Source organism: Pygocentrus nattereri, chromosome 19, assembly GCF_015220715.1.
Source record: "Pygocentrus nattereri isolate fPygNat1 chromosome 19, fPygNat1.pri, whole genome shotgun sequence".
Lineage (NCBI taxonomy): Eukaryota > Metazoa > Chordata > Actinopteri > Characiformes > Serrasalmidae > Pygocentrus > Pygocentrus nattereri.
In genome coordinates this window covers 20,782,256-20,809,944 of record NC_051229.1, presented here as the reverse complement: position 1 = coordinate 20,809,944, position 27,689 = coordinate 20,782,256, and the positions used below count along the sequence as shown (strand labels likewise).

At 38.7% G+C, this 27,689-nt stretch overlaps 2 protein-coding genes across 2 annotated transcripts in view; both read right to left on the bottom strand.

Moving 5' to 3' along the window:
* fndc7rs1 (fibronectin type III domain containing 7, related sequence 1) overlaps positions 1-2,267 on the bottom strand; it is a 56,147-nt gene extending 53,880 nt beyond the window's left edge. Inside the window, exons 1-4 of the mRNA XM_037531243.1 lie at positions 2,206-2,267; positions 2,082-2,100; positions 1,562-1,822; positions 1,204-1,464 (exon numbers count right to left, since the gene is read on the bottom strand). Of these exons, the coding sequence (XP_037387140.1) occupies positions 1,204-1,464; positions 1,562-1,822; positions 2,082-2,100; positions 2,206-2,259 (595 nt within the window). The 5' untranslated portion in view covers positions 2,260-2,267. The remainder of the gene's footprint in view (positions 1-1,203; positions 1,465-1,561; positions 1,823-2,081; positions 2,101-2,205) is intronic.
* A 7,726-nt stretch (positions 2,268-9,993) lies between these two features.
* On the bottom strand, positions 9,994-27,035 carry fndc7a (fibronectin type III domain containing 7a). The gene is made up of 14 exons (XM_017723249.2): positions 26,919-27,035; positions 26,445-26,463; positions 25,406-25,663; positions 24,487-24,744; positions 21,953-22,210; positions 20,080-20,334; positions 19,160-19,414; positions 18,245-18,502; positions 16,868-17,122; positions 15,729-15,983; positions 14,468-14,728; positions 13,002-13,031; positions 12,787-12,829; positions 9,994-10,705 (listed from the first exon to the last, which is right to left on the bottom strand). The coding sequence occupies exons 1-13, from the start codon at positions 26,976-26,978 to the stop codon at positions 12,798-12,800; spliced, it is 2,454 nt and encodes an 817-aa protein (XP_017578738.2). The 5' UTR covers positions 26,979-27,035; the 3' UTR covers positions 9,994-10,705; positions 12,787-12,797.
* Between the last annotated feature and the right edge of the window lie 654 nt (positions 27,036-27,689).

The window sequence follows — 27,689 nt, the reverse complement described above, 5'->3', positions numbered from 1 at the left end:
GGCCAGTGAGTGTATGTCTGATAGGTGGTTGAACACTTATATGCACATTATATGGACCATACACATATGTCTGATTACTTGGTAATCAGTTAACAGGTAATACACTGGCGAATACATTTACAGGTAATGCAGGTAGGGTGAATACATTTATGCATAATATATAGATCACACATATACCTGTCTGTCTGATATACAGCATATATGAGACATATGTATTTTGTCCTAAGAACATGGATCATATAAATATGTCTGATACAGACTGTAACACACTGAAAGACACATTTAAAATTTTTTAACACAAAATATCCTTATATTACACAACATGAAGCTAGTAATGAATATTTATATTCATTTTATATATACGTATATACGCCATCCACATATGGAATTTTTTTTCATACATTGTTAAATATATGTTATACATATGTTGCTAAATGTTGATATGACTGAAATATATCTGTCATATTTGAAAATGGACAATTAAAAAAAGTGTATGTCACATACATGTCCATATGTGACAAATATATGTTGGATATAAGGGAAATCCAAACATGCTAATATGTGTAAAAATCTAAAATCTATATATTGCCATGTATCAGCTGTCTGTATGGGGTATTTGTTATCAGTTATTAGTTTCTTTATTACCTACAAAATGCGCACCTTTCATATACAGTAAAAAATATTTCAATACAAACTTACGATAGACTTTCACAGGGCAAAGAGCTGATTTAAACCTTAAGTTTAACAAAGAATTTGTACATTTTTTACATAATATCCTTATTTACCACATTAGCTTAACAGCTAGCATTTCTAGCCTTACCAGCATCTGCACTGATGTTCCCGCGCCTGAAAGGGAAAGCGATGATCCACAGAGACACATCACTACACACAACATTAAAAGGAGCGCGGAGCAGTAAAGTAGTCCCGGGAGAGTTACAACGATACACGTTTTCTGTTCTTTATCACGTTTTATCATGAACTGGAATCGACCGCACACCCGCTCGAGAATATTGTGTTACTGCATTAGTTTGTATTACAGTTTCTAAAAGCAGTTTTACTGTCTGCTATCATACGCGAGTTAATATCTGTACTAACGTTACATCTTCCATTAGAAACTCAGGTGGAACAAGAAAACACTAAAGTCTCGTTAAGAAACTCTGAAGACTCTAGCCTGTTTCTTTAAAGGCACAGTGAAAGACCTACGTGTGTTAACTGATTTTACAGAGCTCTTAGCGCCCAGCCCAGCCGCGTTGGAGGAGAAGATGTAGCAGTTGTAGGGTTTGGCCGGCTGAAGTCCTGTAACGTCCCCGCTGAGTGATGTGAAGGTTTGGTTGTGGTGCTCGTTGTGAAACGCTCCCTCCACCACCAGCACATAACTGTCGGCTCCCACGACGCTGGACCACTGAAACGTTATCGACGTGCTCGAAATGGCCTTGGAAAACGTGATCTGTGAGGCTGCGGGAACTGAAAAACAAATAAACAGGGAGCAGCAGGATTAAAGACGACGCGTACCCTGCTGATGGACTTACCCAGCTGGTTTGATCCCGAGGGAGTCGCCTACCTGTCTGCGCTAATGTGGAGCTGATACACATCACATAGTAAAACTGGTAGACCTTAAGCGTGACTTGGTAAAGGCTTCCAGGCCGCATTCCCTGCACCAGTTTCTCCGTCGTGGACGCTGTGAACTGCATCACGACGGGGGACACAGTGGTCGAATTCACGACCCTTAAGTCCATGAAGTAGCTCGTGGCTAAAGGAAAACTCGTCCATTTTATGTACAAGCTTGAAGCTGAAGGCGACGTAATGGACGTAATATCACAGTCTGTGGATGGAAACAGAGAATTAGCTAAGGACACAAAATAATTAACAGTCAATTTTTGTTGATATTTCAGTAACTGAGGGCCAGTTTGCCAGAACTAGTTAAAGCCCAAACCTTGGGCTGCTTGAAAATGGTAATTCAGTCCAAGGCCAGACTTACTCCATGTCGAAGAAACTGACCCTAAAAGTATTTTCTTAAAACATTCAGCAGCTATTTAAAAAAATATTTTCTCACTTTCCAGCATATGAAAATATTCACTTACTTCCTTGAGCCTGTTGTACCTGAGAACAATTGAAATGAAAAAGTTTGATGTTAGTCCATGTTACATAGCCGACCTATGAAAATAAAGGTTCTAAATCATAATCCTATAAGCAGTGAATAATTACCTCAGTCAATAAAGCCACAAGTAAGAGAAAGCACAGTGTTTTCAAGAGGCGCATCTCTGCTATGGACCGTAGGGAATGAATAAGTTAGATTCATACAGGTATTAATACACACTGAACTCTGAAAGTGTACGCCACTGTATCCCAGGTATACCTGCCCCACAGGAACCAATCGGTTTGCGAGAAAGCAGGACAGCTGGATATGCCTTTAGGCCTGGTAAGGATATTATAAGGAAAAACAATATCAGGGAGGGGAGTGGGTTGGCAAGTTTTCAAACCTGTTTAGACCAAGGGGCACATATTCAAGCTTAAGCTTGGATTTCCTTACCACAAAATGTTAATGGGGATTCACTGTGGTCTTGTCTATGTATAGTGTAAGTGTACATCTGGATCACCACCTGAAATAGTTTCACAGGACTTGATCAGCACTATTGTGAAGTTTGGTCATCATCACCCATGTCAGCATACATCCACTACTTTTGTAGGTAGTGTTGTTTTATTTGTTAGTGACGGTGTTACGATGGACATGAGGTATAAATGGTCTCTTTTGCTTCCTGTGAAGTTACAACAGAAATATATGAGAGAAGTCATATTTACTTTCTTCTCGAAAGCTTGCTCACTGTGGAGCACTCAACTTCATTCTTTTAGAGTATTACATTACAGAACCTACCATAATAAGCAAGTACTGCCAAGAAGAGAATATTCTTTCTGTTTCCTGAAACACATCTTGCTCTTTATATGTCACCCCTTGAAGCAAGTACAATGGTCATATACTGGATTCCAGTTTAGGCTACCTGTCTAACTGAACATATTCACTTTCAACTGATTTATTGTGGATAAATTCTTGAATAAGTAATGATGGAGCTCAGGCGAAGATGAAGAAATAGGTGGGTACACTATAGTTTCAAAAGTATCCAGACACCTCTTGTATTTTGAGAATTCAGTAATATTCCACCATCTAGTGTAAAGCCTTCTCAGAGGAGTAGATGTTTCTGCAGCAAAGAGAAGGGATAAACACCCTACTGATGCTTTTGGTTTTGTCTGGATGACCAGGTGTCTACAAACCTCGTAAGTGACCACTGAGTGAATATTTCCAGGTCAGATGGACAATCAAAAACCGTACCAAGCAGGGAAGGCACCAGAGAAGCAATAGCATCATCATGGAGCTGGAGAATATGGACCAAAAATATGTGTGTGAACTGAAATGTCATCTCTGAAGCCATCATTAGAATTACTCAGGTGGCTATTAATAAATGGTTAGTTTTGCTAAGAAATTCTCACAGGGCTAATAATGGTAATTGATGGGGTTTTTCAACACTTGCTTTTCTGCTGTAACGACCACACAGTGTTAAGGTATGTCTGTGTGTCTTGTCCGTTTAGATGGGGGACAACATAAATCTATGGCCTTTGTCATGGAGTAAAGTGATATCAACCACCCACGCCAGACTATTTGTTAATTTGGGGGCAGTCGTGGGCTGGAGGTTAGGGATCTGGCCCTGTAACCAGAAGGTTGCTGGTTTGATCCCCAGGGCCGACAGTCCATGACTGAGGTGTCCTTGAGCAAGACACCTAACCCCCAACTGCTCCCCGGGCGCTGTGGATAGGGCTGCCCACTGCTCCGGGCAAGTGTGCTCACTGCCCCCTAGTGTGTGTGTTCACTAGTGTGTATGTGGTGTTTCACTTGGGTATGTGGTGTTTCATGGATGGGTTAAATGCGGAGGTGGAATTTCCCTGGTTGTGGAATCAAAAAAGTATCACAATTAAAAAAAACAATTAATTAAGGCTTCAGTATTTATTACAGGCTCTAGCAAAGTGCATTCAGCCTGGATTTGCACTTGATAAATCTTGCTTATCTCAGCATATGTGTCTGCCTCCTCATCACTCCCTGGCGTAACATCTGAATGGCAGAAAGCCACATTAGTCTTTTTCCAGTCAGATTCAAGCTGCATTTGTAGGTGGTTTCAAATCTGATTCACATTTGGATTTATGTACATTTGGCTCAGTGTTGCAGACCACAGACCACTCTAGTCAACAACCCAAAGCCTACTTTGTAACCATAGCAACAAGTGTGGCTAATGCAACTACGGTCTGAAAATACAAATCAGATTTAGTCACTTGAAACTTACAATGTGGACACTCGGGCTTCGTTTACACCTGAGTACATGTGAATAAGGCCAAGCCACATAAAAAAGCAACTGTAAATGCACCCAAGACACATTTAAAATGCTCAAACCACTTCAGCAAGTGGTCTCAGTCTGTTATTGCAGTGTTAGTGCAAAACGCATCTATCTCTCTGAGACACATTTGACAAATAAAACACCCTTCCCAGTACAACTGAAAGTCTTCCGAGTGCAACAAAACTGCTCCCCATATAGTACGTCACTGGGTGTGTGATCCATGGTTGAAGACCAGGCAGAAAAATCTGTAATAGCAAAACCTTTGCATGAACTGTGGAGCATTCGTATAAATATCTGAACAGCTTTGGTTGCTGCATAACAAGCAGATTTGCATGTTCCATCCACTACAGCAATCAGATTTCAGTCTAACTAACATCAAAACGTGTGACTAAAATCTTATCAGGATAAAATCCAGATACTACTCACACAAAGTGACTAGGTGTAAAAGGGGTCTCAGTCTAACAATCTGATTTAAGAAATAAATGTGACTTGCTCTGCAGTGTGAACAAAGCCTGAAATCTATGCTGAGGTCTCCTGGGACTAAATTGGGGAAGCACTGACTCTATGATGATCAAGGAACAGCTGGGTGAGATCACAGAAATGCTGGAAAACACCATCCAAGCTTTAACTGAGGTCAGATACACCTTACTTTGAAATTTTCAAGAATTTGCAATGAAGTGGTAAGTGAACGAGGTGAAAACATCCCTGAAAACAGCAACATCAAGCTTAAGTTTTCAACCTAATGATCACAAAAATGATTTGACAACATGATCCAAACTGCATCCATTGTTCTGAGCGGAGTTCAGTTTTCTCCTGTTTTGTTTTCATCTGTGATTATCAAGAAGCTCCATGACGTTATGCTCATTTTTGCACGACTAGTGTGAGACACTGTACATGGTGAACTGATCCCAGGGGTACACACACTATTGTCCTCTGCCCTTTCACTGCCTCAGTAAGCAGACTCCATTTATTTGTTGCCCGTATCATAGAGGTAAACATCTATTCTTGGCCAGCTGTGAACGGCAAAATGCAGTGTGAGAAAAATATTTTTAAGTAAAACCAAATAAGTAAATAGTAATTTTCCTCTCACTTTTTATGCTAGTCCAAAAAGTGATTAAAGCAATCAAATTAATTGATTTTCTGTAAGCTTGACGGAAGGATTTCAACATGTCATTTTAATTATTACATCTTTGTCCTATCAAAACATAAAAGACAGCAGGTCTTACATTCTACTTCGTTTTTTGATACAGAGAAAGACTCTTTTCTTAGCAGTGACAGTAAGTTTCTGATACAGCACTGCATTCCCAAGTCATGACCACTATATTGCGTAACTGATAGCATATAGAGAAGTAGCCCTGACATCAACCACCATTAATGCAACGCCACTGGACTGCTCATTGTGCTTGAAGGAGAACAGTAACTGCCAATACTGTTGGGTCAGCTAATGTTGGCTAGAACTGCATTGAGTGATGGTTGGAGCGGTAGGGCCATGCTGCTCACCCATGGAGAGATGAATAATATCTCTCTTAGGATGTGAATAAAGGCCATGATTTGAACCGATGATAAAGTCAACGTTTAGATGGTTTTGCCACTCGTTTAAACAGTGTGCTCCCACAAGGGCCCACAGCAGAGGTTTCACACTAGGGCATGTCAGGGCATTTCTCTACAGGCTAATACTTTGACCACCCAGAGATGGATCTAAATATATCAAATAAGTGTTATATGAGTGAATATAATATCTTCTTGCATGTTATGTATGTAAAGAAAATGGCACAATGAACTCAAGCCACACCTACCCTTACTCTTCCTATCTCCTTTTTTCTGATTTCTCTTCTTCCGCAAAGCCGTTTGTCTCTGATCTATATGATGTACTGCTGTGTTCCTTTGTTACCTGACAGGGTTAATGTCATATATCTTCTTTGTCAGGTGTCAAGTGGCATCTGGGTGCATTTCAGGCCAATGAAACTTTGATTTTAAACCCTCTTCTCTCCAGGCCTAAAGCAAGTTACAGAAATATTAAATGACCAGTAGTTTTTAAAAATATAATATAATGTTACTTGTTTACATTAACTGCATTAATAATTTTTCCAATTATTCAAACTATTTATGAAATTCACCTTAAACAGAATGTCATTTAGTGATGCTGAGGTCAGTAGTATGACCATGCCTTTTTCAGTAGCAGATATACAGTATATCAGATTCTCAACTCACATATCCGATAAGGGAGAAGTATGTAAACAGAGCTACTAGCCTCATGTTGGTGGGTCACTTAGGCTATTCTTGACCCAAATGAGGGTATTTATGGGTGCTTCTCCAGGCAGTTTTAGTTGTAAGGACATGCAAAAAAATGAATATGAAAAGATTAGATTTATTTTGGTCAAATCCACAGACATAGCCGCCCTTGGCCATGTGGTCTTTGGCTCAAGTTTGAACTGAAAGTTGGTGTGTTCGGCTTTATTTTAGTGCAGTAAGGACATATGAATGTAGGCCCCTTAAAACGCCCAGGCCAACTGCCAGGCCCTAAGTTTTAATACATACTTCTGGATCAAAGAACAGCTCAGCCAACTTGCATTGAAGTCCCTGTAGTCACTGAATAATCAGCCTCAGTATGTAATAAGCCATAGATTTGAAGGGTTTAATGAAAAACAAGAACAGGGACATTATTTGTCCAGTTATGGATGGGTAAAAAAGAAGAAATTTACAGTTGGGGTGATACTCATATTTGGCAGTTAGTTTATTCACTATGAGATGGAGGTCATTTTTTCTGCAAAATGGACTTCAGCAAAATTGCCCTCATGTTTATCTGATAGTTTTTAGGCTCAGCTAAAGGGAGCAGACAGTTGTCTCTGCTGTAACAAACAAACAGTCTTAAGCTATTTATGCATATCTTGTGCATGTAGACAGGGGACAACATAAATTTACAGCCTTGTTTAGACAGGCGGCACAAATGCAGATTTTTTGCCACATTCGATTTGACTAAGACAGATTTTCTGTAGTCTGAATGGCAGAAAGCCACATTAAAGTCTTTTTCCAGTCAGATGCACACTACATTTGTAGGTGGTTTCAAATCTGATTCAAATTTATGAACATTTGGCTCAGTGTTGCAGGGCTCTCTAGTCAACATCCCCAAGCCCACTTTGCTACCATAACAACCAGTGTGGCTAATGCGACTGCAGTCTGATCATACAGATCAGATTTGGTCACTTTTTTCATGACTAGTGTGAGACACTGTACATGGTGAACTGATCCCAGGGGTACACACACTATTGTCCTCTGCCCTTTCACTGCCTCAGTAAGCAGACTCCATTTATTTGTTGCCCGTATCATATAGGTAAACAACTATTCTTGGCCAGCTGTGAACGGCAAATGCAGTGTGAGAAAAGACCATTTTTGAGTAAAACTAAATAAATAAATAGTAAGTTTCATTTTTATTGTATTACATCTTTGTCCAATCAAGACTCATATTTTTTGCACTGATAGTAAGTTTCTGGTACAACACTGCTTTTCCACATCATGACCACTATATTGTTTAACCACCAGCGTGTAGAGAAGAATCACTGTTTTTAGCCCACATCACCCTGAATGCTTTACTTTGGATGTATGCATATATTGTAAATTTCACTTGATCGTTCAGAGCTTTTGGGCTAAACTATATTGGACTAAGCTCATCCACATCAAACTTGGACCCTCTTTCCCAAAAGAATATTAGTGTTAAAAATAGCTTTTTCTGCCTAATCTCTGCCCACCATATGTGGATTGTGGCATTGATTACCATGGGCAATCACTATGGTGCACTTCTCTGTACTTAGAAAAGAACAGTGAATCAAAACTCCCATATAATAAAACACTAAATGAATGGCACAGCCATCTAAACGTTGTCATCATCATCCCTGGCCATCTCTTCATGGATGGACAGCATGGCTTTACCTCTCCAACCACTACTCGGTGCAGTGCTAGCCAATATTAGCTGATGTAACAGAATTCACTGAATAGTTATTGTTTTCATTCAAGCACACTGAGTGATGTTGCATTATCTGATGGTTCTAAGTGGCTGACTTCATGTGCTAGGAAGAAGGCACTTGTTGGCCTTTACCCTCATAGCTTTGGTAGCATTGCATGATGGGAGACCTAACTGGTCAAATTGGACATGAACAGATTAGGATAAAAACACATTAAAAACAATTAGCAGTTGCTAAATTTAATGAATGCATTTTAGCAATATGTAACTGTAAAATTCTACCACCACAGGTCTTAGGATGAGCCAGACCCCAGAAGATGTCTTACCAAGGCTGTTCTTAGGGAAACTTATTGAACTTTCAAAGACTAGAGCAACACAGTGAAAAAGCAATTAAGCTTACTTTGCTTTCCCTCAGGTTTTTCTACGCATTTCCACGCACAAAGTTCTTCCTCTGGAAAACCGAAAGATCAAATTATGCAGATGCACTCACTTGAGGGCCCCTTGTAGAGGTTTCAAATGTAGGCATATCAGGGCATTTCTCTACAGGCAAATACTTTGGTCAACCAGAGATTGATGTAAATATATCAAACAGGTGTTATATGACTGAATGTAATACCTTCTTTCATGTTACGTATGTAAAGAAAATGGCACATTTCTAACAATGAACTCAAGCCACACCTACAGGTTCTCTTCCTCTGCCCTTTTTCTGATTTCTCCTCTTCCGCATAGCTGTTTGTCTCTGAGCTATATGATGTACTGCTGTGTTCTTTTGGTACTTCTTTGTCAGGTGTAAGGTGGCATCTCTGTGCGTTTCAGGCAATGAAACACTGATTTCAAACCCTCTGATCTCCAGGTCTAAAGCAAGTTACAGAAATATTAAATCATCAGTAGTTTTTAAAAGTCTAATGTTACTTGTTTCCAAATGAAAACGGCATTAATTGGTTTTTGCAATTATTCAAACTATTTATGAAATTCATCCTAAACAGCATGTCATTTAGTGATGTTCAGGTCAGTAGTATACAACATGACCATGACTTCTTTTCACAGCAAATATACAGTATATCAGATGATGAAGAAGAATGTAGTTTGAGCTGTTGTACTCTTCCCAACTAACCTATCCTTTTAGTGTGAAGTATGCAAACAAAGCTACTAGCCTCATGTTGGGTAGTTGGTTAGTTTAGGTTTGAAAATGGTTAAACACAGCAACATCCATAAAATCACTACTTATCACACACATACACACACACACACACACACACATACATATATATATATATATATTCAAGTAGTAACAATTTTCTCAGCAAATAAAGACACACTACACAAATAAATAGATTTGGAAAATGTGTCTTGGGTGCCTAAAACTTTCACACAGTACTGTATATCCAATAATGTACTGCCACAATGTAAAAGTGTCTTTAGTATCAGAAACACCCTTACATGGAATTACTTTTCTTTGTGTGTTGTAGACTACAAATCTATTCAAACAAATGAAGGTAATATTGGGTATTAAGGTATATAATAAATGTTCACTAAAGAGATTAATTTATTCAAACATTTTTGCTTTTTTTAAGTCAATCAAACAATGAACTTACAACTACTCATTCTAAATGGTAATATAATTTAATGATGATATAACCACACTGTACTCCACACTGTATTTTCATGCAAAAATGCTTTATTTAAAGTCATATGTATTTGGCAATGAGACACCAGCATACATAAACCTTAAACAGTCTTATCTACCACATCATCAAAAGGACATGTGTGCCTTGAGGTGTATTTTGGTGCTGACATTTGTGCTGTCCTACTTTCCCAACAGCCAGTTTCTACCTTAGAGGCAAGACACAGTGATGCTCCTTTGAAGGCTTTCTACTTTGGGGGAATTCCTACAGCATCCTAGAGCTTCACAGAGCAGTACAAACAAGCTATACAGTTCTTGACATATAATCTTGATTTGCACTTGAGTTATTGTATAGAGGATGACAACAAAACTTAACACCCAAAACAGAAATTAATCAATGGCTTTTTAATGTCTTAATCAAAGGTCCTCAGTTCATGAACTTAGAACAGTTTGAGATTTACTAAAAAAAAGTAGTTTTAATTTTGTAAAAATGCCTTACAGGCCAGCAGTGACGAGAATACAATGATCTAAAAACAAATTATGCTGTTGTGCCATGGTAACATAGATGAGGTAAATGGAAGATTGAGTATTTATTGTCTTCGTTAAACTACTCCTTCAGTCTCTCTTCAGTATACAGTGTGAATGTAAGCTAGTCATAATATCAGAAGAGTTTTTCACAAACAAAAATAAAAAACAGTATTCTTGATCTTTCGGGTGACAGTCTCCTGCATTTTCTTTCTGGTCCTAAAGAAACACAAAACCAAGATTAGATCATACAATTAAAATGTGTTCAGCACATATAACTCAACACAGTGATATAAAAAAACTCGCTGTAGACAGAATTAACTGAGAAAACTTTTGCATGAAGCAGACTTTCTCTTTCACTGAGCCTTCAATGATGTTTCCAAACAAGAGGTTTGTCTGTACTTTTTAAGTCAATTTGACAATAATAGTAAACAACTAATAACTGTACAGGTTTTGGTGCACTAAACATCTGAACAGCTTAACAGAACACCTGATGTCAGAAAATAATAGTTTAGTAATATTAGTATATGATCAGTTTTGCAGTGGTGTATTTGTATAATATAACTACAATCTGAACATATCATACATTTAAACTGTTACTTCTTTTTTATTTATTTGCTTCTACACTACTATCTCTTTCCTGGATCTGTGTAACTGTGTCCCAAAAAAATGTCAAAACCAGTCTTAGTATTTGTTATGGCCAATAAATATGTACATAGATAGCCCAAACCCTTGGTCAAAGATACTGAATGAGGAATTTAGGTGTCTGTCATTGTTCAGCCAACACTGAAAAAATGGCTCATGATTCAAATGCATCAGGGGATATTTATTTTTACCCATTTCTTTCACTTCCACCTGCTGGCTGTGAGAGTGAAGGCCAGCAAGTGTTTCCTCTAGGACATTTAAAACACATGGAAAGTGCAACCACATCTTCTCAAATTGTTATTACCATATCACTGGACAGCTAAACATGCTTGGAGGAGAAAGCTAATTGCCAATACTGTTACATCAATTAGCATTATGCTGAGTGGGAAGAAGATGGCCATCCTGCCCACCCAGAGACAGGGCAGCTATTTATTCTTTTTTTGGACTTAGCTGTGGCATCACCGGGGGGATCCAACTAAAACACCGAGGAGTGGCTATGTGCATATGTAATCATGTAAAATCAAAGAACCAGTTCTTTCTGTGTGCGCACATATCGCTGCTGTCGGAAGAAAACCTTGTATCTCCAAAAGAGTAACTTTACAGGAGAAGGAAAGAATTTTTCCCATGTCATTTTGGGTAATTTCTTTTAGGCCTCTCATCACAAAATGTACAAACAATGTAAAGAGTAACAGATCATTACAAATTATGTCAAAAAACTGAAAAATGCATATATATATATATATATATATATATATATATATATATATATAAACTTTTTTTAAAACCTTTTTAACTTTTAACTTTTTTGTTTTAACTTTAACTTAAAGTTTAAATTACAGTCGGTCATTATTAATTACTGGTAATCATGTAGACATGTAACTAGGTTAGACTAAAGAAACTATAGAAACTTTCACAAGCATTTCAGAATGTTTCTTTTATTTTAAATTGTGGAGGACTTTGGTATAAATATTCTATGAAGTGAGAACTTTGTCATTACATGAATTCTGTCTTTATACATTTACATATGTGAGCTTTCCATGTTGACGTAGGTACTCTTAAAAAAACAAAAAAACTTAAGTTTAAAAAACCTCCGTCATGTGTTTATCTAGCTTCGTCCACATGTGAAAAGTTTCTTTACAGAATGTCCACCAGCTACCTAGGTGATACCCAAGACCCTTCACAAGCCCTGAAAATGGACTGGTTTATTGTTATGGGTAACCTATAGACATTCTCATATGCTTATAGTGATATTTGATCAGGTTTATGTTTATCTGCCACACAAAGGCACATTACAGGCACTTACGTATGTCCAGTCATTGTGTCCTAGGAGGTTTTAGGGCAGCACATTCACACTATGAAACATGGATTAACTGTTTCCTGGCATTTTTCAATGGCCATTTAGTCCTTTTGTCAGTTCCTAAAATAGAGGGGTCATCCCTGTAGAATAATCTCCTTATTGTTTGAAACATAGACTGTGAACCATTTCTTCTGTACTTTAAACATAGTGCTTGAAAATCGCTCACTGTAGTTTATGGTCAGTTTGAATGTATTTCATGGAGCACAAGTAAAAGTGATGGGAATGATCATTTGAGGACACATTTTAAGTGTGCAAGTTTCACAATGGATACACCCTAATTGCACAGAAAGACCCTTACAATGGCAGCTGCTATTCCACACTCCTCTTTCCTCGATAGAACACTGGGAAAAGATGTAATGAACAATTATTAAAAATACTAGACAAGCATCATTGAGCATTGACAGTTAATAGTACTTCTAAAAATGTCTGTCTCTGTTGATTTCATACAATGTGTCTCCGACAATTGTTCTTAATTGATCAGAAATATTTCATTATCCCATGAGGAACACATACCAATTCCAATGTTGTTGCCAGAGCAGGACACTGTGAAAAGAAAAAGTTCCAGATCAGTTCTAAAGCGCACGAGGACCTATTCCACATCTTCATATGCACCATGTGGAAATCCATACTGTGAATGTGGTCACATTATTTTTAGAAAAGATGTTCAAGAGGCAGTCATTTAAAAAGAATGGGTTACACGTATAACGTGTGGGTTTTTAGGACTTTAAATCTTAGGCCCAATCCCATTTCACCCCATGCCCCTACCACTTGGCCCTTAGCCCTGTTTTGCGCGTTCACGTCTAGGGTCAGGGTGTCCCAATTTTTGTTGAGATAGAGAGTTAGGGCGAAGTGTTGGCCCTCCAAACGGAGGTTTTTCAGAGGTTCACTACAAACGGAGTGTTATGAGATGAAACCGGCAAGATGGCTGCGCGAGCGACCAAAACCTCCACAAATGTATTTTCTCAGTTAAAAATTAAGATAACCATTGTATTATCTTAGTTTAATGTCGTTTCCATGTATTTTGGTCGTTCTCTTCGTAACAAGCATAAAAAGTCGCCAAAAGTATGCTAACGTCTCGGTAGCTAGCTAGCTAACTTTCCTGTTCCACCTTAAATAGTCCGGCAGTATTAACGCCTGAAGCGCCAGAACGTAACTGCGGCAGCATTTAAGGTGGAACGGGAAAATTCGAACACGAATAGCTGACTTCAGCTTCGTATCACCAAAGAATTAGTGGGCGATAATAAATAGTTATCTTATACCCGTTCTTTGAAAGCATATGATGCCCTAAATTTAACTAAAGCCCAGCGGCGATATCGCTGAACCTTTCCCTTGTCTCCGATCACTGAAGTCGAGCCAGGTTGCCTGCAGAGCACCGCTAGTAGTCGTTAATGAAGCGATGTGTTTATTTTATTTTATTTTATTTTATTTTATTTGAGGGTTGTCCCATTTCATAGGGCAATATTTCAACCACTACCATCGTAACTCAGCTCCAAGGGTTTAGGCTGACACTCGAAAACAAGGCATAGGGGTAAAAAGAAGAAATGGGATGAATAATGAAAACATGGCATTCAGAAACAATCCTAACAGAGTAATATCTCAGCTAAACACTTTTACCTTCACTCAGACTGTTTCTTTATGCAAAAACTATCCTTCTTCTTGACTGTAGTTATGTCTGTACTCTCCCCTTTCTCTGAATGATAGTCTGAAGAGTCATGTAACAGGGCCACATGCTTTACATTTGAAACGATGAACAAGTCCTGTTGTAGGAAAGACTTAATTCAGTAAGTAGAGCAGGGGGGCTGTTTGCTACTTTCATTCTGCCTTACAGGTGGTTATGTAACTGTTATGCAACACAACAGTGACTTAATAGTTTGGTAGGAGGACACAAGAAAAAAAATCCATTGTCAAAAAAGCCTGATTTTTGTTTTGTGTTGATTGTTTTGTCTGTCAAAGCAAAATAAAGTAAAACAAAATCTCACCTGAGTACAGCCTCCTAGGGCAGAATGAGACTTTGGACCCTTGACTTGTTAAAGGGGCGACCACAGCGGTGTACACTTGCCCACACACTACCTGCTGGATGTCGCATGAGTTGGACCCCAGCGCTGAGCTACACGTATAGTTGGCAATAGTGCCAAAAAGGTCGGCCGAGTAGCCATAGAGACTGTCCGACCCACGCCAGTAGACACGCAGGGTGTTATTGGCCATCCCATACAGCCTCACGCCAGTTGGACAACATGAACCTGAGGCAGAAGACAAAGATAACAGAGATGAGGCTGTTAACTCTTCTAGGTCTACCATGCACAAGCCTTGTAAAACCTCTGTGTACATTTTGTGTCATTATTTCTCACTCAATAAAACAAGCAGAGAAATATATATATAGTTATATCAAAAGGTTTCGGCACCCCTGATCAAATTGAATGTTTTGTTGATTTTCTAAGTGAGAAGAAGTAAACACACCCTCTATAGAGAACACATTGAATTTAGCATATTAGAAAAAAAATAAGAGATGGCCTTCACAGAAGTTTGGGAATATTTTATATTTAAATTTTTTCCCCGAATGTTAAAACTCAGCAGATAAACAGAAACTGACACAAAATACTCAGGAACATGTCATATTTAAGTGTTTTCTCTGTAGATGATGAATTTGAATACAATGAATGGAATAAAACATGTAAAATATATTCAAACCCAAACCCAAAAGCTCTTTTTTATAAAGAGAATTAATAAAAAAAGAAATTAAGAGTATCCCCAGTGCTACAATATTAATAATTTAACAAGTTGAGAATTTGTTGTTTATTGTATCTGTCAAGAAAGCACAGTTTACCTAAAGCTATTAAATCGTAAAATCTAAAAGATATTTGTAAAGTTGGATCGGCCAATATTATCAGTTGCTGGAGTTTTTAGCTTGGCATTAGCCACAAAATCTGTTATTCAGGCGGTTTGCACAGTCTTAGTGGATTGTGCGGAAGCTTCCATTTTGTTAGCTACATTAGCCTCTTTATTGCAAAAGTAAAGAAAACTAGAGAAGAAATCTTCAAATACCAAACATCTCGGCTGGTTGTCAATATTTGAAATACAGGGGAAAATGTGTACATTCGATTTTTGGCCAAACCATAGCTTTAAGATTAGGCCTGCAGATTGGGTTCAAGTGGGGATATATGGAGTACAATATTTGCTCAGGTATCTCCTTGGTATGACTGAAAGTGCCTGAGACACCGCAGAGAAAAGGGTGTAACTCACTAGAAGCGAAGCCGTGATAGTTGCACTGGGATTTATGTCCGGTCATGCTTATGGCTTCCATTGATACGCTGTAGTTGGTGCCACATGTGATACACCCCATCAGACAGTGTGTGTCCATGGTATGGCACTTGGCATGACCTCGTGGTGATGTCAGCGAGGTAATGTAAGACTGGGCCCCTGTGGCAGGTGACCACACCACACTGGTCATGGACTGCGTCACTTGCTCCACGGTGAGATTCTCGGGACAGCAGGGTCCTAAAGAGAGCAGGGTTGTTGCAGTCATACAAACATATACAGTGCACTTATACTCTGCTATACTTTTGACTCTCTAGTTGGTATTTTCTTTACAATTTGCTTATGTTCTGCAGTGCATCTCATAGGAACTTTACTCAGTAACCTTCTAGGCCAGACTTAAATTAAAATGATCAGTAGGCCTGTCCTGCTAACAGAATTCTCTTATTCAGGCAGGCGTGTAGAAAATAACTGCAGTAAATGGTAAAATCAGGACTTGCTTCAACAAATCATTCACATATATTCTTCCAGTAATTTTGTGATGGTTCCTGACACTGAAGCAGACACAGAAGCTAACAAAATGATTGGATATTTAAGTTTAAGCTTAATCTTTGCGAAAAAAAGAACTGGCCACAAAATTGTAATTAATGTAGAAAGAATGGAACGTCATAGGCAGTTCACAGTTCAAGACTATTATGTCTGTGGCTGCATAGCCTGATGCCTTTTGCCTGAAGTCATTTCATCTGATGTACAGTTGTATGAGAGCAGAGACATGACCGTGTTTTTCTTGAGACCTGAAGCTGTTTCGCCTAATGTCTGAAACATGACTCTTTGGTCTGAGGCTGTCAAAAATATATACCATAACACTGGTGATTTTTTTGTACAGGCTTGAAACCTGCCCACCGCAACAGCACACAGTGCATATATATAGTCTACCAGCAACCTATTTATGAACTACTAGTAATCTGTCAGTAATCTGCAAAGTATTGTATCAGTACTCTACATGTAATCTACCAGTAACCTACTTGTAAACTATTAATAAACGGCCTGTGCTGTACACTGCAATCTACCTGTAATGTGCATGTTTTACTTCTGTTCCTATTTCTTTAGTGTTGTGTTCCAGGTACCTGTTTCCAAGGCAACACTGTAGCTGGGCAGGCTCTGGCCTGCAGTGGTGGCAGCATATGCCTTGACTTCATAACTTGCTCCACAGGGTAGATTGGTGATGTCACAAGAAGTGCCGCTGGACACGCAGGAGATGGTGCTGCCACTGCCCACAGCTTTCACAGTGTAGTTGGCTTGTCTGTTGGGAGCCCTCCACAACACTTGGACTGCTGAGGAGTTCACCTGAGTGAGGTTCAGGATTTCAGGAGTACACGGGGCTGAGAGAGTGTAGTGAGAGTGAAGTGTATCAGGCACTTGCAGTGTAGATGCACATGGCATATCTAGCATCGTAAACTCTAACAACTCGCAGCTCATTTCCTCATATGCTCGTAAGTACAGTACTTACATATTCATTTCACAGTAGTTACCTAATAATTCTTAGTAGTTGTTAAATAATGGGAGACATTTTGCCTTATAAAACCAATCCCCCTTAACATATCAAGCAGGTGTTATTCAGTAAATCTGATGTGTCACAAAACATATTAAATATCCTTCAAGCTGATCTAAACTATTCTCTCCTGAATCGATTTTCTGTTTTATTTTCTGTCACATTCATCTTCTCATGAGTGTTGGTCTTGTGGACCTCATTGCTAAACTGGCGACTGGTCAGTTGGTCTCTCCAATAATTCAGATTAAAAGCTGGACCACAGTTTGTGATGTAAGGGTTTCTAATAAAATGGCCAGAGGAGTGATTATGATGTGGGTTTTTAGGATCTATACTGTTTGCACTGGTCTTATGGTAGAGTATGTGTGTACAGTACTGGGCAAAAGTCTTACACAACTAGGCAAATTATTTAACACCTTTTATCTCAGTGATAAATGTTTTTTTTGCCAGTATAAACAACATAGTATATTAGAATCAATACAGTTAAACAAATACAGTGAAAGTAACAACAAGTTCTTTCTTTAAACAGAACTTAATATCTTAAGAACTGGCTAGAAGAACAATGTTTGGTTTCCAGCTTTGACAAGAATGCTCCCAGCCATCGAAGTGATGTATTAACTATCATTATCAGCACATTTGATTTAATATAAAAAAGTACTGACAGAAACAAATTAGGTGTACATATAATCCTGGGATTCTTCAAGAAGAGGGCTGGAAAAATATTTAAAATCACTGCTTGCTGCATTAATGGTATCTGTACTTATGGTAATATAACATTTACAAATAAACGTTTAATGTCCAGACACATTGCTTTTTAAGTCAAATTTTCAGCTGCTTAAGGCTTTTGCACAGTTGTATACAGGCATATATGTGTAGGTGACCTCCTTCTTATGTGTGTGCTTCAGCAGCTTGTCCTGTATGAATGTATGTTTGCATGTGAGTGTGTGTAGGGCACCTGTCTCTTGTGTGTGTGCTGTGCAGGTGTTGTTACAGCCGCTTATTTCGCTGCAGGGTCGGATGACCACACTATACAGGCTGTTGCAGTTAAGGTCAGACAGAGCACACAGAGGCACTGTGTCACTGCAGTGGATTGAATCTGGCCCATCTGCTGCCACCGTCTCATACAGCTCTGCCCCACGCACTGCAGACCAGCTGATCTCCAGAGTCTCCGTAGAAATAAGAGAGACAGAAACGTTATCTGGACAACAGGGGACTGGACAAAAAGGGAATGGGGAATGACACAAGGAGAGACAGAAGGAAAGGGAGAGAAACATGAGCACGGTTGTTGAAGTTCATGAGAAAGTCCCTCTACTACAACTCTAATTCCAATGAAGTTGGGATGTTGTGTAAAACATATACAAAAAACAGAACACGATGATTTGCAAATCCTTCAACCTGTATTCAATTGAATACACTACAAAGACAAGATATTTAATGTTCAAACGGATAAACTTTGTTTTTTGCAAATATTCAGTCATTTTGAATTTGATGCCTGCAACACGTTTTTACATGAGAGCTTTGGAGAAAATCCACCAGAACTGGTGATGATCTAAGGAGAGCCTCTTTTTCCTTTTTTTGTAACTCTCTTTGAATTATTTAAGGTGGGAAAAAGCCACAAGGACTCCTCTGTGTGTGTGTCAGTGTTACATTATGTAATGTTTTTATGGGCATTGGAGAAAGTTTTTTAACAGTAAGAAATCTGGGGGCCTAACGTTCAAGCCCCTTCAGGACCCCCGCAGCTACACTCGTGCTATGAGTGTAATGCTGTGCCACACCAGTAACATAGTTGAGTGTGTATATCTGTGTCTGTGTGTATATATATATATGTGTCTTGTGTGTGTATATGTGTGTGTAAAGCTGTGAAACACACCAGTAGTGTAGTTGAGTATGGGTCCTGGTGGGCTGGGGCCGGCTCCATTATAAGCAAATACAGTAGTTAGGTAGATGAAGCTGCAGTGGCAGTTGTAGTAGCAGGTGGTGCTGGTGGTGTTACACTGCTCCTCCGCTCCATCATCTCTCTTCACATAGGCAATGTAGTAGTCCACCCATGGGACAGCGGCCCACGTCACTGAGCAATTCCCTACACCCACCTCGCCCACTTGCACAGAGTCTGGAGGGCACGGGTCTGTCAGAAACAGACAAAATAAGGAGGAAAGTCAACCCCTTACTTTCCAGGGGCCTGTATGTGAGCCCACACTTCATAACTACATTTATATATTTCCTAGTAGTTACTAAATAATTCATAGTAGATACAGAAAAACAAGTCTTAAGATTAATAATTGAGTAATAATGCTGGGGATAAAGGTGTCTGTGTAAAATTCTGATACAAAATATTTGAATAACAAAGTACAGAGTCCCACTGGTGACATCCTTCTTAATAAAAATAACGTGTGACCACAACTTACTGAGGTGTGGGAATGGGATTCTGAAGCGTGGCCACTAGATATAAATTAGTTAAGTCACGGCCTTAAACTTTAGCTGCAGGTATTTATTTCCAGTAATTCAGAGTTCAAAGAAAAGCTACATAAAAACAATGAAACAGGAATCTGTATGGTTTTGTGAAAGTACTGAAAGTGTTCTGTGTTTACACGTAGCATATGCATGCAACTTTATTATTCAGTTATTGATCTTTTTATTCACTAAATAAATGTATCTGCCAATCTGTAAGTTACGTAGTCAAGAGAGTGAGGAACTAAAGCGTGGGCTCACATACAAGCCCTTGTAGTAGTAGAGGTTTATGTAGGTGTGTGAGTGAGCTGGTTTGTGTTTGTGTGTTTGTGCAGCACGTGCAAGTAAGCATTTCTTCTGGCTGGGAAGGGCTGCTTGGTCCGGCCTCGTTCTGAGCAGTGACAGTGACCGTGTGGTTCTCGCTGCAGTTGAGTGGGCTGATGATGCAGGACGACTCTTTAAAGGCTGAGCAGTTCTGACCCGTGGAGCTTACAGCGTAGTAGAGGTCAGCCCCGCGTACAGCCTGCCAGTACACGGCCAGGCCCAGAGTCCGGCTCAGGGTCGGTAAAACCTGGACATCCCCTGGGACAGAGGGACCTGCAGAAACACAGTGTGTGTGAGAGAAAGGGAGTCACTTAGTACAAACTTAGTAACCAGAGTTCCTAAAAGCCACAACACTTTAATGCTTTAGTGTCCACACATCTACCACAGACATTCATTAAGGGCTTAATAATTATTCTTAAGCCTGCAGTTATTACTATCATTAAATTATACTACTTAAATAAAAACTAAATAATTGTCCCCTTGGTCGACACAGATCCCTTTATATCTGCTGCAAAGCCAGCGCAATATATTTTTTATTCAATATCATCAATTTTTATTCAATAGAATCATACTTGTATTTAAACTCCGCAAGTATTACAGCACTACTCTAAAGATTTGGATGGGAACAAAAGGTTTAACTTCTTGAAATGACAGGCAGATGAGCAGGAATTGTTTTTCTTCAAGGTGTCAAGGTAGATATATAGATAAGTGAACTCTCGTGTGGGTTATTATAATCAACCAATCATGTTTTGATTTCTAATAGGTGGGACAGATTTTGTGAGAAAACAGCCTAGTGGAAGTCTTCGATATCACTGACTGAATACAAACAGCAGCCAATCAGTGGGTTATTAGCAATGGTAAACACTGGCAGCCTAATCAATGGGTTGTCAAAAAATGACTACCAGCAATCATCATTGAGGCAGGTTTTTCCCTCATGTTTTGACTGAGCTTTGACATTTATGTCTCAAATTGAAGGCCCAGGTCTAAAAGACCCGGTCATGCCCAAGAGAGGACAGTAGGAAGAGACTTGGCGGAGCCATTTTTGTAACGGAAACTAATCAGCAAGATATTTATATGACATGCCTACACTGATTAGTGTTGCCTACTGATCCTTTATTTAGTCATTATAGTGTTATCGAGTGTTATGTTATAAGACCAATCACAGATGGCTTGATGGTTCACATTTTAATAGAACAAATAAGAAATCATATAGAAATCATATATCCATCCATGTTTGAATGGTGGAAAAGAAACTAAATTAATATTTTGGAGTGGCCTTGTTAAGTCCTGGATTTGAACCCAACCGAGCTGTTGTGGCAGAGCCTCCAACAAGCAGTTCATCCTCAAAAACCCATAAATACCTCTGAATTCCGGTAGTTGTGTAAAAAAAACAACTATGCTCAGATTTCCTCTACGACTATGTAAAAGGCTGATATGAAATGAAAGGAAATGACTAAAAATCATTGTTCATTTTAAGAAGGCTTTTACTTTTCACATGGGTGATTCACATGTTGGAAATCTTTCTTAAATAAATAAAATAATTATGTAAAAAATGTGTTTTATGTTTAATAAGGTTGTTTTTGTCACTTATGCCATGAAATTAGTGTGTGTGTGTGTGTGTGTGTGTGTGTGTGTATTGAGAGTGGTTCACCAGCCAAATAATATTTAGTCAACAATGGTCCAGTGGTCAGAAACTGACCAATTATACACCAGGTAGAGGGCAGCTAAAACTTAAGGCTGACAAAAGAAGGGCTACATTCTGTAATTCTATGCATATATAGTGGAGCTACAAAGTAGATCTCATCATTGGCCAGTGAGTGTAAAAACATGGGAGGTGTCTCTACTAAAAGCTGTGGCTATAAATAAGTCTGTGTTTGCAACAAATTCTTACGTGTGATCTGGCAGATAGTGATGTCATCTCCAGGGATACCCTCAGGGTCAAAGGCTGTGGCTTTGATGCAGTAGGTGACCCCTGACTCGAGGTTGGTGAAGGTCATGTTGGTCTGGGAGGTGTTGAGTTTGAGCCGGCTGCTGGACCCTTGCATGATGATAGTCAGCGAGTAAAGAACTGCATGGTCCACTGGGTCCCATGTGACCAAGATGGTGTCATTTGTGGGAGATATACACTGTAGTGCTGGGGCTACTATCACTGGATGAGAGAGAATGGGAGAACGAGTGAGAGAGAGTGAGCGATGGAAAAAAGACAAGATAAAGCAGAAGATGGAGAAGACAGAATGACAGACACTTTTTCTTCATATAATTTTTCAGCAAATCTACCAAGTATTTGGACAAATCTCCACTCCACCCCCACCCCCCACTTTCCTTAGCTGCCTTTATCCACAGCCACTCCCCCATTCCCTCCAGCAGGAGTATTGCCTGCCTTATGACGTAAGCAGAAGTGGAACACCTTTTGTTTTGTCAAAAGCCTCTTAAAAAGGAGTGTTTTAAAACTATATTGAACTCATAAATCAATGTGACTCATGACTCATATAGTTCACACAAGCTTTAGCAGCAACTTCAATGTATCTAATGACTGTGATGACTACCCATCATGTGCTAGTTTAAGAATAGTTCATAAATAAGTATTGATAATGTTTTTCATGGATATATTTCAAATAAGTAAGATGGACTGACTACAGCCTGAATACAGAATACATAAATGACCTCTATATTCTTTGTGTATTATGAATACATTCAGAAAAAGGTGCTACTTCAATATGAACTTATTAATATTACTATTATATATCGCTGTTGTCAGAAGAAAACCTTTTATCTCCATTTTTCAGTTTTTGACATAACTGGAAAATGCCTATAAATTTCATGATGAATGAAAAGACACGGCCCAAAACGACTTGGAAAAAAATCTGGCTCCATTGACTTACGTTAAAAGAAAAGCAGGTTTTTTCCATCTCCTGTAAAGTTACTATTTTGGAGATACAAGGTTTTCTTCCGGCAGCAGCAATATACACCTGTCCTATAGCATAAATTTTCACATGGTCAAGATAGTGAGACAGTGTTTGGAGGACATCTCAAGGGAGTTACAGAGGGTTAACAAAAATGGTCTTCTGAATTAAACAGGACAAATATCATCCTCCTCACCTTACTCGGGTCTATTCTTTGGAGAGAGGAGGCAACCCAGTTCTCAAGGTTTTACCTTTTCATATCATATTATGTGTCATGTGCCAGGGCAGCTATAGTCACTACCAATAGCCGGTAGCTGATAGCACCTATGGCGTCAAAGATACAATAGTGGGAAGAAATGATACTTTTCTATAGCCACAAATATAAAATGCCACCTAATTGTTATAGAGACAATTCGGAAGCCTCAGTGGTTGGCTCCATTTGTTCATGACGGTCTTAGTAATATGTGTTTAATTTCATTTTTTTTATGTTATGTAATTCTATAAATGTGTGTACAGAATGGTTTCCTTTCATGATCTTTCTCTCCTTCTGTCATGGGCTAATAGCAAGTAACCTAATAAGTATTTATACTCATATTTGTTGCACACAACATCAAGTTAATACCCATATAATAATTATTACTTATCTAATTCTGAATACTAGTTAGTAGTAGATGATCCAGTTTTGTGTAACATGCTAAATGAAAGACATTCTAAGGCTAACCTCTTTAGCTGAATGTCTGAGTCAGAGATGTTTTATTTGTGTTTTAGTGAAAATGAAAACATATCAGCTTCTCATCTCATTCTGTGTAGTCACAGCATGTGAGGTCCCGTTTGTAGTGTAGGGAGACAAATATGAAGAAATATAAAAGGTACGGCTGGTTTCTTGGGGTTTTTAGACTAGGATAGACACCAGCCCGTTTATCACACTTCTGTTTCCTTTTGCAATGTCAACGCCATGGTCTCAGGGCCTGGACCTCCCACGCTTTATCTCCGGTGCTACTGATAGTGTGAATGACTGTAATATTTACCAAATTTCAGCAGTGTCTGACAAATGTAGACAGAAACATGCATATATGAAATACATGTATGACATACGCACATGCATATAAATGAATATATATATAGAAAATATATACAAAGCAAAACACGCTGAAACAATCAGTCATTTTAATCTATGTACACCTATGCAGTGTGAAGGCCTGTATAGAGGCTAAGAGCAACGAGCAAAGATCCCTCTTGAAAAACAACTACAAATCTGAACATAGTATTATACTATATATAATGAAATGTTTTAGTGTCAAGAATATGAACTTTGTGGAGGTTTAAGGTTGGCCCAAAAAGTGGGTCAAAACTCTGTGGTCAGTACTGCCAAGACCAAAATGCTTGACTCCCACAACTGCTGCCTGCAGGTATTTGAATTGACAATCAAGTCACAATAAGTGGGAAACGGTCAACATTTCTGAAGGATCACAAAAGATGTTAGATTGTATTCCACATGTTATAAGCCTTTGATGAGGCCTACCTGTCTTAGCTTGCACTGGGATAGAGGGCTGGCTTCTGCCTCCACTGTTAACAGACATAACGCTGAGGGTGTAGTTGGTGTAGGGGCTCAGGTTCAAGACAGTCCCAGGAGATGATGGCACTACAGTTTCTGAAAAGAATCCTCTTTCGTTCTCAGCTCGTAAGATATAACTGGTAGCACCGGACACTGCACTGAATTCCACTGTTATGCTGTCGCTGTGCTTTGAGTATGCCTGGATGATGGACGGGACATCAGGAGCTAGAGCATCAAACAACATAAACACAACCATCTGGCATTAGTGTGGTGATGAGATGTCCATCCTGATATAAAGGTAAATATGTAGTCTTATAAAAGTAATTGTAAGGCCAGCCTTATGGGATCCCATTGTCAACATATCTTGCTTTATCCCTTAGTTCTATATTTAATCATTATGTAACTATATGTGTGTTAATGTTAGGCTAGGATTAGCCCTGGTAGGTTATCTGGTCATGAGAGACATTGTGTTAGGCATAATAGAACAATGCACTAGATAATTAGGAATTACCGGTCAGTGGGTTAGGTATTAGGTAAAGGTGTCAAGTAATAAGGGGCAGTGTGTTAAGTCACATGGAATCTGAATGTCACAGTCCTTGAATGACAAAGCTATTCTATTATGTGATTTCCTGCAAGAAATTACTTAAGTAATGCAATGTAATACAATTTACACTAGTAAGCATCTGATGAAAGTGTAATAAAAAAAGAGTTTCTGAAAGTGTTTCCCATTAACTGAGATCCCATAATACCTGAATAAACCCCTGAATAAACCTTATTCCATGTTTATAATCGATTTATATATTTACTTAATGTTTATATGATGAAAAACAATGAATAAACAATATAAATTAGTAAAAATAGAATGAAAGTGATCTTGAAAGGTCACCAGTAGTCTCCTCAGTTTCTCCGCTGCTGAGCACATTAACAGCATTGTCCATGGCCTCAACTCGCATTCTGTACACTGTGTTTGGGGACAAGGAGTTGACAGAGCCCATGACAGTGCTGCCGCTGAATTGTGCGAAAACAGGCAGGTCAGGGGAGTTCCTCGGTGTGGCTGTGATTTTGTAGGAGCTCGCGCCTGAAAGGCCACTCCAGCGCACTGTCATGCTTTTGGATGTGACCGTGAAAACAGACAGAGTCAGGTCTGAGGAGGACAAGAGACAATGTTGAGCAACAAAGCATATACCAATGCATTCCATTGGTGGAATTCTCAGTTGTAAAACACATACTACACTGAAGCACTCTGCTGTAAAAGTCACTACACAAAGTAAATTTGTGTACTAAAATTATCTTATAAAAATACATTGGAAGTATGTGCTGGAAAAGGTTCTGCACTGAAATGATATTCTTAAAAAAAATCTATATCGAAATACCACACCAAAAAATCTCATCAAAATTGTACATTTTAAAAACACTAGTTTAAAAATCCCAACTGAAATACAGTACTAAAAATACTAAAAATACTAAAAAACTTTTGTCAACTTAGATTCCAATAACATGCTAATGTGTAACTTATTACACTCTCAGAAAAAAAGGTACGACACTGTGGTGGTATCCTCAGGCGTACATCCCAGTATCTTTAATCAGGGAAAGGGAACATAATTGTTTTTATATTTTCTAAGTTGCTTTGACTCCACACTCCCCATCTGATCCCCAGGCCTTTTATTTTAATGCTCTGATTGGACCTCGGACCATTGGACCTTAAAACCACTGTTGTACCTTTGAGGGTACACTTACATTGTTTGTACCATGATGAATGAATAATGCACCTGCATGGTACGTTTATTTCTAATGTACTTCAGCATGAATCTAAAACAACCAGGCATGTAGGCAACCATCTATCGTTCAAACAAACAAACAAAAACTATTAAAACATTAAAATAGTTTTAATAGTGAAACTTTGACATTGTCAAACATTTGCTTACCATTCTGTGCAGCACAAATCTGCAAATAGAGCACAAAGTTGGAGCAATGAAATGCCAGAATGTGAACAAAATATTATTAGTTAACTGGTGAATAATGCGGAAGGCTATTACTCTTACAATTACTCTGTCATATGGGGGCTCATTATGCCTTATCAGACCCTTGGGAAAATAACCTAGCTACATCTGAACATCACTCAGCACGGATTTGCATCTTTCCAGCCTGACTGCGTTTTGTCCACTAGGAAAGCATTGCAAAAAGAAACCAATGCCTTTTGGAAAAAAATCACCCATTTGCAAGATTGCAAGATACAAAATCAACATATCTGTACATGGTTAAGCTAAATAAACCAATGTCAACCTCAGTTTTTCTAAATTAAATCCTCACACACATTAGCCTAATGCTGGCAACATGACAACACTGATTACTAACCATACATTGTTCTCTGCTGTAAATTATCCAAAGATTGATCTTACCTTAGATATAGCAACTGTCAGTAAGATGATTTTTAATAATCGTAAATATTCAGGTTCCATGCTGCAGGTTTCCTTAGGATCTGCTGCCTTGGGGATGTGCTCTGTTATCTTTGGAGGCTGTCTGTAGGGCTTTAGTTCCTTCTTTTCCTTTTTTGCCCGTCCAACAGGTACTTTATTGTTTGAATACTCAGCGCGTGCACCCTCCCTCAGGCGGTGAGAGAGTGGACCAATCAGCACCAGAAGATGCAGCGCGTGCACTCATTCATACATGAAGAAAGGTGGAGACATACTGGGCATTATATTTTAAAATGAGGGGCTTTAAGAGATTTTGCTGGAGAGGTAGAATTTTGCATGCAACTCTTTATTTAATGAATCCTTTTTTGTTTGCTGAATAAATTCTTAACTAGAAAGTGGTATCAACCAAATCCACCAAAAATTTGAGATTGGATTAATGTTGTGCAAGATGTTTTTATAATGGAAAAAATAACTTTTCATCTAAAAATCCAAAAGGATAGATTTAACATATACTGGGAGAAATGGGTAAAATATGTTAATTCTACTCACCCGAACGTTTTTGTTTTATAAGGCATTCACTGAAGTCTCCCTCAAACTTTGTACATAGTTTTGTACATGGGTTTGTGTATGTATATATGTCTATTTGTGTGTATACGTACATGCATATAAAACTGGACATTTAATTTTAGATTTTCACAGAGTAATGATATACAGATGCAAATATGTGAATATTACTTACTGATTTGAAGGTTTTGT

What these genes read in the sequence shown, in the direction of transcription:
- fndc7a (XM_017723249.2), bottom strand. Translation starts at nt 26,978, where the DNA reads ATGGAACCTGAATATTTACGATTATTAAAAATCATCTTACTGACAGTT. An exon ending in CAGTGTTGCCTTGGAAACAG is followed by an intron (nt 15,984 to 16,867) that starts GTACCTGGAACA and finishes TGCTCTCTTTAG; the next exon opens with GACCCTGCTGTCCCGAGAAT. An exon ending in TGGCAACAACATTGGAATTG is followed by an intron (nt 12,830 to 13,001) that starts GTATGTGTTCCT and finishes ATCTTTTCCCAG; the next exon opens with TGTTCTATCGAGGAAAGAGG.